The sequence below is a fragment of the Melospiza melodia genome, chromosome 3 (assembly GCF_035770615.1).
Source record: "Melospiza melodia melodia isolate bMelMel2 chromosome 3, bMelMel2.pri, whole genome shotgun sequence".
In the NCBI taxonomy this organism is placed as follows: Eukaryota; Metazoa; Chordata; class Aves; order Passeriformes; family Passerellidae; genus Melospiza; species Melospiza melodia.
In genome coordinates this window covers 110,982,301-110,994,580 of record NC_086196.1, presented here as the reverse complement: position 1 = coordinate 110,994,580, position 12,280 = coordinate 110,982,301, and the positions used below count along the sequence as shown (strand labels likewise).

Sequence of the window (12,280 nt, the reverse complement as noted above, 5' to 3'; positions counted from 1 at the left end):
GCTCTGCCTGTAGAGGTGGTGAAACTCTGCTTTGGCACAGCACTCTTCCCTTCATATGGCCCCAAACAGAATTAGGTCGAGCTCCCTGAGGTCCTGCAGTTCTGCTGGGACAACAGGAGGGCAGCAGCCTTAATTCTGCCAAAAGAGCCAGAATGCACTCACTCATGCTGGCCTCTGACCTTATATCTGAAATCTCCTGGGGAGAACTTTTCCTAGAGAAACTGGTGGAAAATCCCCCTGCCCCATTTAATGTTACAGCACCAGGAGGACTCAGGGCTGTAACCGTGAGGAGCAAACCTGGAGGAGCAAACCTGGATTGGCAGGACAAGGGAATAACGTGACCTCCTGAGCCTTTTGTTCTCTGCTGCTGTGCCTGGCACTCAACAGGATAATCAAGCCAGTCCCCCCCTCTTTGATAAGAGTTATTACACATTCAGAAATGCTCCCTGTTGCCACCTGCCAAGCTGGAGATGTGGGAAGCTGTAACATGTGGTCTGAAATAGCTGACAGCTTAGGGGAGGAGACACTCTTTAACCCATGAGGAGTCACTCTGATCAGAATCTTCTTGGGGTCAGACAAGTGGAACAATTGTGGCATAGTCTGGAGGAATTGAGAGGTGCAGGGGCTCCTGCAGAGCCAGACACTCATCAGAGAGAGCAGTGCAGGGCTGCATCTGCCCTGTCTGCACTGAGGGTCCTTGCAGCAGCCCCCACCCTCTGTGGTTCTGCCTCCTCCCACAGCACCGTGGTTTTTGTGCCTGGATGTCACACCACCCTATTAATATGCATATGTACACACACACAGAGTCAGAGCTGCCTGGAATGCCATCCCAAAAAGGCTGTCCATGAAATGCTACCAGGAAGCAGATAGGCTTTTAGTGTCCTTTGCTGTTACTAGCAACTGAAATAGATGAGCTGCAGCCCACAAAGCACAAGTGACTCTTCTTATTTGCATAGACACAGGATGGGGAACAACCCCAGCTAAAGAGCAATTACACAGAAATGGAGCTGCAGAGGGGGGAGCAGTGAATTACAGAGTGAATGTGAGCTAACAGTGTCATAGTGCTGTTAAAAAAGCAAACATGTCAGTGAGATGTATAAACAGACTGTCAAGTCTAAGAGATAAGGAGCAATCCATGCTCTGTGCTCAGCACCAGCAGGGTGAGCCATGGCTGGAGAATGTCAGCTTGTGGCATCCTGCCTGGAGAAGAAATATGTGGAGCAGCTTGAGAGGACCCAAAGGAAGCTGCAAGGGTCTTCAGGGATTTAGAAATGAGCTGGAAAGGCAGCTAGAGAGAACTAGAAGAGACAGGAAAAAGAAATAAATAACCTTCAAATTGATTTCTGTAGAGGAAAGACTGAGGGGAGCAGGATGGCAATGGTGTGCATTGTGACAAGAGGGGAAAAATAAGTCATTTTCCACATCAATTGTGTTTTTGACTGAGGAGCATTATAGCATATGAAATTTAGATTAGACATTAAAAAAGAGGATTTACTGTAAAGGTTATTAAGTAATGGAGTAGACTCACAGCAAATGTTGGTGAGTCTGCATTGTTATGGATTTGAAGAACACTTTAGACAAATAACCTGACTGATCCTGCCTTGAGGCAAGAGGATAGACTCAGCAACCTCTTGAGATCTCATGCTGCCTGTGCTTTACTACTTCCATGCTGCAATAATAGCACATTTTGTCTTTTAAAGACAGATTTGAAAGAGAACAGAAGTCCTACAGAATTGCTGATTTTTTTTTAAAGCAAGTTATTTCAGTTCACTTGAGTTCAGAAGTCTTCAGGGGAATGCTCAAGCAAAGAAAAACAAATGCCATTTCTTGTTAAAATCTAAACAGCACATAAACCAAAACCCAAATATTTTCATAATTCACAACTTGGGGGCCTATATAAAACAACCTGTCATAGGTCATGACTGAGACCCATGTTCCAGAGGCAGCAAAACAGAGAAAAGTGTTTAGTTCTAGTTTCTTTCTCATTTCTCTAAGTAACAGTAGCTCCAAGCTCCAGCTGAAGACCTGAGAAATCAGAGTCTGACTTGTCCTATGCTGCCTGTGATGTGCAGCACATCATGACTGTGTTTTGCATTTTTAATGTTTTTAAACACATTTATTTTCCACACAGGTTTGTCTGTGCCCAGCTACCTAACCCTGTATTAGAGAGCATCAGTGTCATTGATACTCCAGGAATCCTTTCTGGAGAAAAGCAGAGAATTAGCAGAGGTAAGTCCCAAGTTCAGTTCTCTTCTAAATGACAGTAATGAAAACCAAAGGAACTGTATATGATTTTCACTTCAAACTAGGATAAAAGCAGTGGTGGGAGCCTCTCAGAGCTACAGCATTTCTTTGCACATGGAGACCAAAGGGACATGGCTAATGTCCTGCAGAGAATTTAGATGTTTTCAGGGCAGGCTGCTGACAAGCTCAGCAGTGTCACAGTCCAGTATTACCCACAGGAGAGATTTCTATCAGAGTCAAGTGATCCCTCTCTGCTTTGCAGAACCAGTTGCTCTCAGTGGCCTGAGATGAGTAATGGATCATCAGTAAGCCACTGATGATCCATGGCCAAGGCCCCCATTGTAATCTGCCTGGTTTCTTGCACTGCCCAGGCTCCCTAAATCCTAGTGCAAGACTGGATTTGGTTTAAAGAACCATTGGCACTCAAGTTCTGCATTGCAGTAGGGAATCTGGAAAGCCTGTGGACACTAAATCATAAAATCCTAGAGTAATTTGGGTTTGAAGGGACATTAAAGATCCTCTAGTTCCAACCCCTGCCATAGAAGGTGTGCCACACCTTCCACTAGACCAGGTTGCTCAAAGCCTTGTCCAACCTGGCCTTGAACCCTTCCAGGGATGGGGCATCCACAGCTTCTTGGGACAAGCTGTGCCAGTGCCTCAGCACCCTCACAGTGAAGAATTTCTCCTCAATATCCAATAAAAGCCTACCCTTTTCCAATTTAAAGCCATTCCTCCTTGTCCTGTCACCACAGACCCTTGTAGCTGGAGCTGATGAATAGCACAAAGTCTCTCAGTGAGCTTCTGAGCTCACTCAGACTCACCCACAGCAACATCTTTAAACCTCTGTGGTCACCTTCTGTCTCTGTGAGGTGATGGTGGCCTAGCTTGCATTTCTGGAAGGTTCCTTAGATAAAGCTGGGAGCTATGCACCATTTCACTGGAAGAAAGCCAAGAGCAGTAATCTCAGCATTCAGGTTTGAGCTCAGTTCTCATGCACACTGCCCATTAACAGTGCGCAGCTGAGTTTCAGCAGCACAGGCTCCACCCCAAAGTGCTGAGGCCTTTCCCATATTTCCATGTTCTGCCCCATAAGATTTCAGATTACTCATGACTTTCCAAGTTCTATTACACTTTTGCATTGAAATTTTCCTTGGAAACTTCCTTTTTTCTTTTAATCAAGCAGCCACCCTGCACAAAGCCAGGTCTGTTTGTTTTGCTGGGATTTTCCACCACAGGAACCTTAACTAGCAAGGAAGTGTCAATAAAACACAGCTACAGTTCACAAAAATCCCCTCACATTAACCTTTTTCAGTGTGGGCCTCTGCACTGCTAGGGGATCAGAAATTCCAAGGTGTGCCAGCCTTCATGAGAAAGTTGAAAAATATGCTGTGCAAGCATTCCTCCCCTCAACAGAAAGTATTTAAAAAAATTGTATTATGTGGTGTAGACATTTTCCAGTCAAAAAATGCCACTGAAAGCAACCAATCCTCCTGTGGAATTATCACAGTGAAAGAAACTTGCTTAGGAGGAAGTATTTTTACTATTAAAAAAAAACTAAAAAGAAGGTATAGGTGAGTCAAAAAGGACCCATTTCAAGCCCCTTTTCCAAATTTCCTCACTAATTCAAATGCCAACATGTATTGCAAGATTTTCCTACATTTCAGCTGTTTACAGAACTAAAAATACCGTCCTGCAGAATACACTGGCACTACTTGCTGCTCCTTCTGCAAAAATTTCCCTGTCAGCTTTCCAGTGGGTCTTGGTGTCCCATTCTGGATCCTGTCAGTGTGACCTTGGGGCTGGCAAAGCTCATGGAACTGATCATCATCATGGATCAGGCCAGGCAACACAAGCTTATCAAAGGCATGTCCTGCTTGACCAGCCTGATGTGATAAGGTGACCAAATTCCTGGATGGGGGAAGGCTGAGGATATTGCCTGCCTGAACTTTAATAGATGAAAAGAGTTAAATCCAGCTGGGAGCCAGTCACAGGTGGTGTTGCCCAGGGCTCACACTGGGGCCAGTCATGTTTAATATCTTAATCAATATTAAGATATTAAATTAAGAGAAGTGAGAGCCCCTCAGCCAGTGTGAAGATTCCAGCATTCTGGCTGCAGTGTTGGTGTGCTGGAGGTAGGAACAGGAATCTGTAGAGGGATCTAAATGCTTGGGACAGATCTATGGGTTGAGGCCAGTGCTAGGTTTACAGTTGGATTCAATGATCCTGAAGATCTTTTCTAACCTGAACAATTCTGTGCTTTGCAGCTACTGTAATAACTGGCAGCAGTGGCAGAACATGCTTGTAACACAGCTGTGCACTGTTACAAAAGTCACTGGTGTACTTTAACCCAAGGCAGTAATGCCTCTGCAAACATTTGGAAAGAGCTGAGGAGGCTAAAGGGGAGTCCCAGTTCTGTACATTTCTGCATGCTGTACATGTTTGCAGAACTGGAGGCCTGTCCCAGCGTGTGGAGCAGGTTCTTCCTGGCCAGCTTCTCTGCCCCCAGTGCAATTCAGTGCACTTAAGGCAGAAAATTGGCACATTGGCCCTGTGACTACAGTGTGTCAGGGTCATTCAGCCCTTCAGCCAGGAAGCAACCCCAGATGGATCAGCCATCTCCTGATCATCCTGCCAGCCCAGGAATTTGCTCTGCTGTCTCTCAGGGGGCTGTCACTGATCTAATCACAACAGTTAAAAGTACAGTGTAGGTGGGACCTTGCTTTGTCACCATTTACATCTGGGACAGATGGAAGTGCTCATGTGGGCCAGGTCAGATGACCTTGCAATAGATGCAGGACAAGATCTTCACCTGGTCTAGGTCAGTATGGCTTTGTTGAGGCTGGGAAACTCCAGCAATTTCTGTCTCCAGGGAGCAGGAAGAGCCAAAAGAGTGCTGAGCTGCCTGTGTTTAGGAAGGGCTGCTGCCAGGCATTGGCTTGAGCTTATCTCGAGGTGTTGGAAAGGGAGGAGCCACCTCCCAGCTCCCATGGAAGAGGAACAGGAAAAAGTGGTGAGGCTGACACCTTTGCCACCAAGCTAACAAGCCAAGCTGACCTCATGAGCAAGCTGGTTTTGGAGGCAGACAGAGCAGTAACATGGGCTAGGCAGAAAACAAGACAGGGCTAAAAATGTTGACACAACAAAATTCTGCTCCTTCTATACCTTCCCAGCCTGCTCAGATTTCACTTGGGAATGAAGCAATACCTGAGGGAGTCTCACAGAGGTTTTCCAAGAGACTTTGAAGTTTCCTGACCGCTTGGAGCAGGAATGCTTTTTTACCCCCACTGTAGGTTCTGAGACCCTCAGACTGGGGTACCTGGGGTGCAGTGTCAGGGAAGAGAGCAGATAGTGAAGCAGCATTCTGTCATAAATTTGAGGGGGAAAGTAAAGATGTAAAAGATGAGACAGGCTTTCCCAGCCTGCCCATCCCATGAGAACCAGCAGCATTTCTAAAAATAGGAAATTCCTCTCAGTGGGAACATGACAAGTCCATCTCTCTCCCCATTAGACGTCAGGAGCATTAGTTAATCCATACAGTGTCAGCTTAGCAGAATACCAGGCTGTCAGAGTTTAGCAATCCATGAGAGCCACCTTATAGCCCTGAATTTCAAAGCAGTAGCTGTTCCTGTCACTGCATCCATGTTTCAAAGAGCAGGAGCAAGGGAACAGGGTTTAAAGGACTGATTCAGGGGCCAAGTCCAGGTTTGGAAGCATTTCACTTGTCTGAACTCAACCCTGAATTAAATTCACCGCATGTTAAAGGTGACAGATGAGCCAGGGTGTGCACAGGCACAGGGTGCTGGTGTTGGTGCCAGCAGCAGAGCTTTGCTGCAAGGAATGCTGCATAATCCCAGCAAACAAAGCTCTGCCCTGGCTCTCCCCCAGGACTGCATGGCCATAAAGAGCCCCTTCCCCACAGAGAGCCCAGGGAGTTTCCCAGTAGCAGAGCTGCAGGTTTAGGCCTATCAGCACTTGAGGGTGATGAGTCTGTCAGAGCTGAAGTGCACATCCCTCTGACATGCACTGACATCCCCAGCACTGACACAGCTGCTGCTGCTCCTCTCAGACCCTCATAAAATGTGTAGCCCAGGAGCTGCTGCACTGATTTGGCCTCCTGAGCTCCTGACTCATGCACTGCCTTGTGGTGGGCACCCACAGTGTCTCAGGTGTGGTAGCCAGACTCCCTGGGATGCACAGGTGTCATTTACAGGCCTTATGGGCTGACATTTCCAGGATGTCCTGGCCCAAAGCATCCTGTCCTTCACTGCTTCTGTATCATCCTTGCCTGGAAGGCAGCCCTTTCTCTTCTGATCTTTTTTACAGTCTGGGGCATGAATCTGTGTCCACATTTAAAGAACTAATGATTGCATTGCCTTGCTCCTTGCTCTGTGTAATTTTTGTTATTTGTTTCTAGGGGAGCATGAGGCTGCAGAACTGCCCATGGGGGAGGTGTTTGAACCAAAGCAGCACAGTCTTGTCTGCTTTGACAATTTGATAATGATACAAATGCCATCCACTTGCAAAGCACTGTTCTGGTGTCACATAATGAGCTCAGGCCAGCCTGCTGGGAGGGAAAATGAGGAGGGGATGACTGAAATAAATGAGGACAGAGGGGAAGACCACAGATCAGGTCATGCAGAGCCAGGACAGGAGTGAGGACTTCCTCATAATTCATCACCCTGTGAGTCTGCCCTGCTAATGGAGCCACCTGGCAACAAGAACTCGTGTGCTTCAGTGGCAGAGCCATCCCTGGGGGCTGAGCCCTGCACGCTCTGCTGCCCATCTGTCTCAGCCCACATCTGCCCTGAGCTGAGCTGATGTCTGCCAAGCTGAGTTTGGTCCCTCTTTTGGGGTAGCACTTCCTGGATATATCCTGATCACTTCATGCTCCCTCTCTGTGTGCTGCCTTCTCCCTTTCCTGGGTTAGCAGTGACCACAAGCTCCTAGGCAGGAGGTGAGGACTGGCAGTGTCATTCCTCATTGGCTTGCTTTCCAGTATACACTATTCCAGTATTTTCCCAGCCTTCCACTCAGTTCCATCCTGCTGGCTTCATAACCAAGGGAAAAAACCCCAGCCACCAGCCTCACCCTTCTCCTGGGAAAGCAAAATTCCCAAATGGCCAGCAGCTTCAGCACCAGGGACACTTAATCACTCACCAGCCTGACAGCAAGAAGAAAAATGCCAATAGCAACAGTGTTGGGCAGTGCAGAGCTCTCAGCCTGGCTCTGTCTCAAACAGCCATGCTTGGAAGGGAAAGGCAAACACCAAGGGAATTGATGTTCTCCCACTTCATGCAAGGCTGTTTAGGGTACAATGGCAACAAAAAAATATTTTTTCTGAGGAGTTTTGTCACGTGTGCTAGCAACAGCATGATACAAACTAAAGGCATCCACCCTGGAAGCCTCCAAAGGGGAGGCATTTCAAATATTTGCTATAATACTCCCCACTGGTGATGTTTGCTTATATTCTGTATTTCAGTCTGCCTGGGAGGGTGAAAGTGCACTGCTTGGTTTTGACTTTCCAGTTCACCTCCATTACAGCTGCTCTGCCAACCTGCCTGATTTTATCACAGTCTCACTTAACACATGCTGTTCCACTGAAATGCTCAGCTCTTACAGGCACACTGCTCTGCACTTCCTCTTAAAAAACAACACAAAAATGAGCAGAAAATCTGCACAGTTCTCATTTTTATTTCTAGAAATATATGAAGCCATGAGCCTAACTCTTCTGACCTGAAAGCGGTATGCAAAGAGAAGGTCAAGATTATATTTGGGGTTTGAGAAAGTCAAACCAATATTTTGTTGGGTACTAGGGGGGAGAGGGACTGTCTCCATTATTAGAGTTGGAAATACTGATATATTTTGCAGTTGCAGAACTGGAAGAGCAAAAAAAAGCAGCACCAAAGAACAAGATTAAATGGCTGCACATATGGAAAGGGCTGTGCTTTTTTCTATTCCTATTAACATACAGCAAGCATTTCATTTGTGTTACTAAACAAGTCTGAGTTTTAGAACAGCTGTGCAGCTTGTCCATTTGTTGTGCACTGTGCACTCCAGAAATATTCCAAGTATCTATTGCATAGAGGGAAGATGGTCATGCCATCAGCATCTCATCAATTTGCATTATTTATGCCCATCATGCATTCTTTCAGCATCCTGAGTAACAATGCAGAAGGAATGTGTTTCCTGGGTCCCTGGGAGCTGTCAGTATCTGGTGGCCATTTCAGGGCAGCTTTTCAAACATGATTGCTCCTGAAATTTGAAGTATGAATACAGGAGAATTCAGTTTGTGTTTGGATGCTATAGTAAAAAAAAAAGTTCATTGGAATCCCAGTTACACATCAATGCTGTTATGTACTGAGTTCTTTGGAAAACTTGGCCTGTATTCAGGTGCCTTCTGAGGTCTCAAAACCTGTCCAGAAGCTGTTGTAGAATTTAGTTTTTAGATTTGGCCCAAGTACCAGGTAATGCTCAGGCCCATCTGTCACAAGTGGCAAAGATAAAAACTTGAGGATGGGACAAGTTCTGGCTGTGTGTACACACGAGCTAAACAGGAGCTCTGGAAATGCTCTCCTGAGCTTTCCTCCACCTGGTTTGAATGTGCCTAGTGAGGTTTCATTGACTTTCCAGTGACATAAAGCCAGAGCCTCATCAGGCTCTTCCCCACCCTGAAGTCCTTGCAGTAAACAACATGAAAGCAAAAAGCCACACAGTCTGGCACTCCAGGTACTGGTTATATTAATGTTAGTTAGCATTGTTGCTAGCTGAGAACAGAGACCTGCTGTGCTTTGAGTCCTTTTCCTTTGCTTTGGAAACCTTAAAGCCTCCAAAAGGTATTTAATGTTTCCATTAGTTCTTGGTACAGAAGAGGAGGAAATGTGGAGCTCCCAGTGCTCTGAATCAGCAGCTCCAGGACAGATTATTTCTTTGAGTATAGGCACAGGCAGAAGTGATTGGCAAGCTGGGGCCTGTCTAAAAATTAGGGCATGTGACATTCAAAGAAATCTTTTCATCCCAAAGGCCTTCTGTGTACTTCCCAACACACCCACAGATGTGCACTACAGGAATCTCTTTATATTCCCTTGGGAGGCAGCCACTTCCAGAGAGGAGCATGGCAGCTTTTTACAGAGGTGTTTTCGGGTGAGCTGCAGTGAGGTGTATCCAGTACCCATCCCTTGCTTTTCATCATCCCTTCTGTCCTCTCCTTGCTGGCACCCCCAGCTCCTCACCTTGATAGAAACTTGCTCAAATCACTGCTCTTCCACCCAGTCCCAGCTGTTTCCTCTCTGAATCTCTTACCCAGCACCCTTCTCTCTAGGACACCACAGCTGCCACCCAACCCAGCTTCCCACTCCCACTTTGTGTGTCCTCAGAGGGATCTGTAACTTCCCCCTCCCTCCCTCCCCTCATCTTCTTCCTGTGACCATCGTGTGACCTTCCTTCTCCTTGCTCACAGCCATCTGTCACATTTGGGTAACACCTGCCCCTCCTGGCACATTGTCCCCCTCCAGTGTGGGCTGCCTGCTTGCTTTGCAATGACACAAGTTGTCTTCCCTGGCCTCTGAAGGGCTCTCAGGGAGGACTTGACCAGTTAGACTGAGCCTCAAAGCTCTATTACTCAATTACAAAAATCTAAGTCATAAGCTCCCTGGAACCAGCATTCATTTAATTTCATTTCATCTCCCCAGAGCTGTTCCCTCCCTAGGCAGTCAGTGTTCAGTGTCACCTTGGGATGTTGTCCTCAGACAATCAGAGCCAGTCCCCCACTTGACAAATAGGGACACTGCCATAAAACTCTCTGGTAAATCTTTCATCTCTAGATAACACCAGCTTTAGAAAGATGAGAATGAAGCTCCCAGTGACTAAAATTCAGCAGGAAAGAAGTAATTGCTAAAAGCAGCAGCAGCAGCACAGTTTACAGCAGTAATAACAGCAAGCTGTGAAATATCTGGTGCAGAGCAGCAGCTTTGGGGTTTTCAGCACTTCTTGATCTCACTGTTTCCATTCAGCCCCACCTGAACTCCACTACCACAGGACCTGTGGCTCTGGTTCCACAAGACAGGAAATCACCTGTTTGCTTCCTACCAGTAAAAAAAAAAAACCAGAAAAACACAAAAAAAAAAAACCACCACAAACTAAACAAACCTAAACCAACAACTAGTGGTGAGAAATGCATGCCCACTCCTTGCTGGTTCAAATTGGCTTTAGAATCTTATAGCCAGGCAGATTTTGTGCTGGGTCAGGTATCATCCATCTCCTCACAGTCAGCATAAAGACTGTATCATGCCTGATCTGACTTGACAGGATGTAATTGCACAATGCTGCCAGCTCCTGGGGAAATGCATGGTGCCAGGTATGCCAGTGCTGCACAGGCAGGAGTTCATCAGGCCAGCCTGCCTTATGGAGTCTAGGTGGCAAGGTGTCTGCAAGAATGTAATTTTCTCTGCAGGCTGAACCCACCGACAGTCCTGCTGACTTGTCAGCTTTGTGTTAAGTCTGTTGAGTCCTTTTCATGCTGTCAGAAGGAAACCTGTCCCATGAAAAAAAAATCTGATGGAATAAAATTGTTATCATGTTCATCCTGTCCTCCTACTGCTGTGTGATTTGGATTCATTTTCTCTTCACGTTCACCTTATCTGGAGGTTGTGAAAGAAGCTGCAGCAGTGATGTTAGAGAATATTTAAATATGCAGCATATTTTCAACAGGGATGCAAGCACAACAGACAGGAATTACTGAACAGCAAATTCTTCCCTTTACAGTTCTGTCTGAACATCCCTGTAATAATGGTTTTGCATTAATGCAGCTTTGGCAAGCAGATGGCTTCACAGCCACCCTGTAAGTTCACAATAAACCCTGCTGAGTTCCATGGACAGCATCACCCACCCCTGAAACACTGCCAGAGCTGAGACAGTGCCTGCCTGCTTTGTGAGAGGCCTTAGCAACACCCTACAACACAGGGAGACATAATACATTTGCAGTGGAATGAGCAAGGAACACCAGGAAAACTCCTAATTTGACTGCAGATGAAGAGTAGTTCTTGCCAGAAGAAAGAGGCAGGCCCAGTGCATCTGTGGAATGAAAAAGGGGCAGGAGGGAGGAATCCAAAGTGAGGCTATAATGCTTAAGTTTAGTTACAGAATGAGCCTCATGTTTTCAGGTTTTGAACACCTCCAGCTCTGGCTAGAGCCAGGCAAAATGCCCTGAGTTCTCTGTGGCATTGAAAAGCCTTCCAAAAATGAAAGCTCCAAACTAAATGTTAAAATATTAATCTAAGACCTTCTTTTGAAACACCTTTATTAATAGCTTGTCCTTAGCCATTTACACTGTCATCCTGCTATCCAAATGCTTTGGTAACAATCTATTATACACTAAAAGCAAGACTACAAATCAACCCCATGAATCACATCTGTAGCAATTCTCTGGGCACTGTGTATGAAAACACCACCACAGTCAGGGACTCTGAGTAGATAGCTGTAAACAGAGCTCTGTCCCACATCATGCTGTTTGTTAAGGAATTTTACAGCACTCAAAATAGTTTTCCCTCTTTCCCTTACACTTACACCTGGTTTTTCCTGCCAGGTGCCCCCATACAGAGGAATGCAGCTGTGATCAGTAGCACTGTACACACCAGACTTGTTTCTTGCTCAGCTGGGCACCAACAGGAGAGGCTCCCCAGAGCCAGAGGGACACACAAGGGGAGGGTTTGGAATGGGCTTTTGTCCCAGCATGGGATGTAAACCACATCCATGGGGATGTCTCAGAGCAGCCAACAGCAAGTGTTGCTCTCCAGGGCTTTGTTCTCTCTTTAATGGAGATATGCAGGACAGCTGTCCAGAGAATATCTCTGAGCCAGCAAAGAGGCTAGGAAAGAAGGTCTGCTAATCAATCTGCTCATTTAATGAAGCCCACAGGGACATTCAGGACTCATTGTATGTTACTGTAGCAGCTGGGAATATGCAGAGGGTCTGAGCAGATATTAATTTCCTTTTCTTGCTGGGTAGAGCAACATTTATTTTTGTTAATAGGGAAAGAGAG

General features: G+C 46.2%; 1 protein-coding gene across 1 annotated transcript in view; it reads left to right on the top strand.

The window, feature by feature from the left end:
• Window positions 1-12,280, top strand: part of EHD3 (EH domain containing 3) — a 28,847-nt gene that overhangs the window by 9,081 nt on the left and 7,486 nt on the right. Inside the window, exon 3 of the mRNA XM_063152613.1 lies at window positions 2,132-2,229. Coding sequence (XP_063008683.1) covers window positions 2,132-2,229 — 98 coding nt within the window. The remainder of the gene's footprint in view (window positions 1-2,131; window positions 2,230-12,280) is intronic.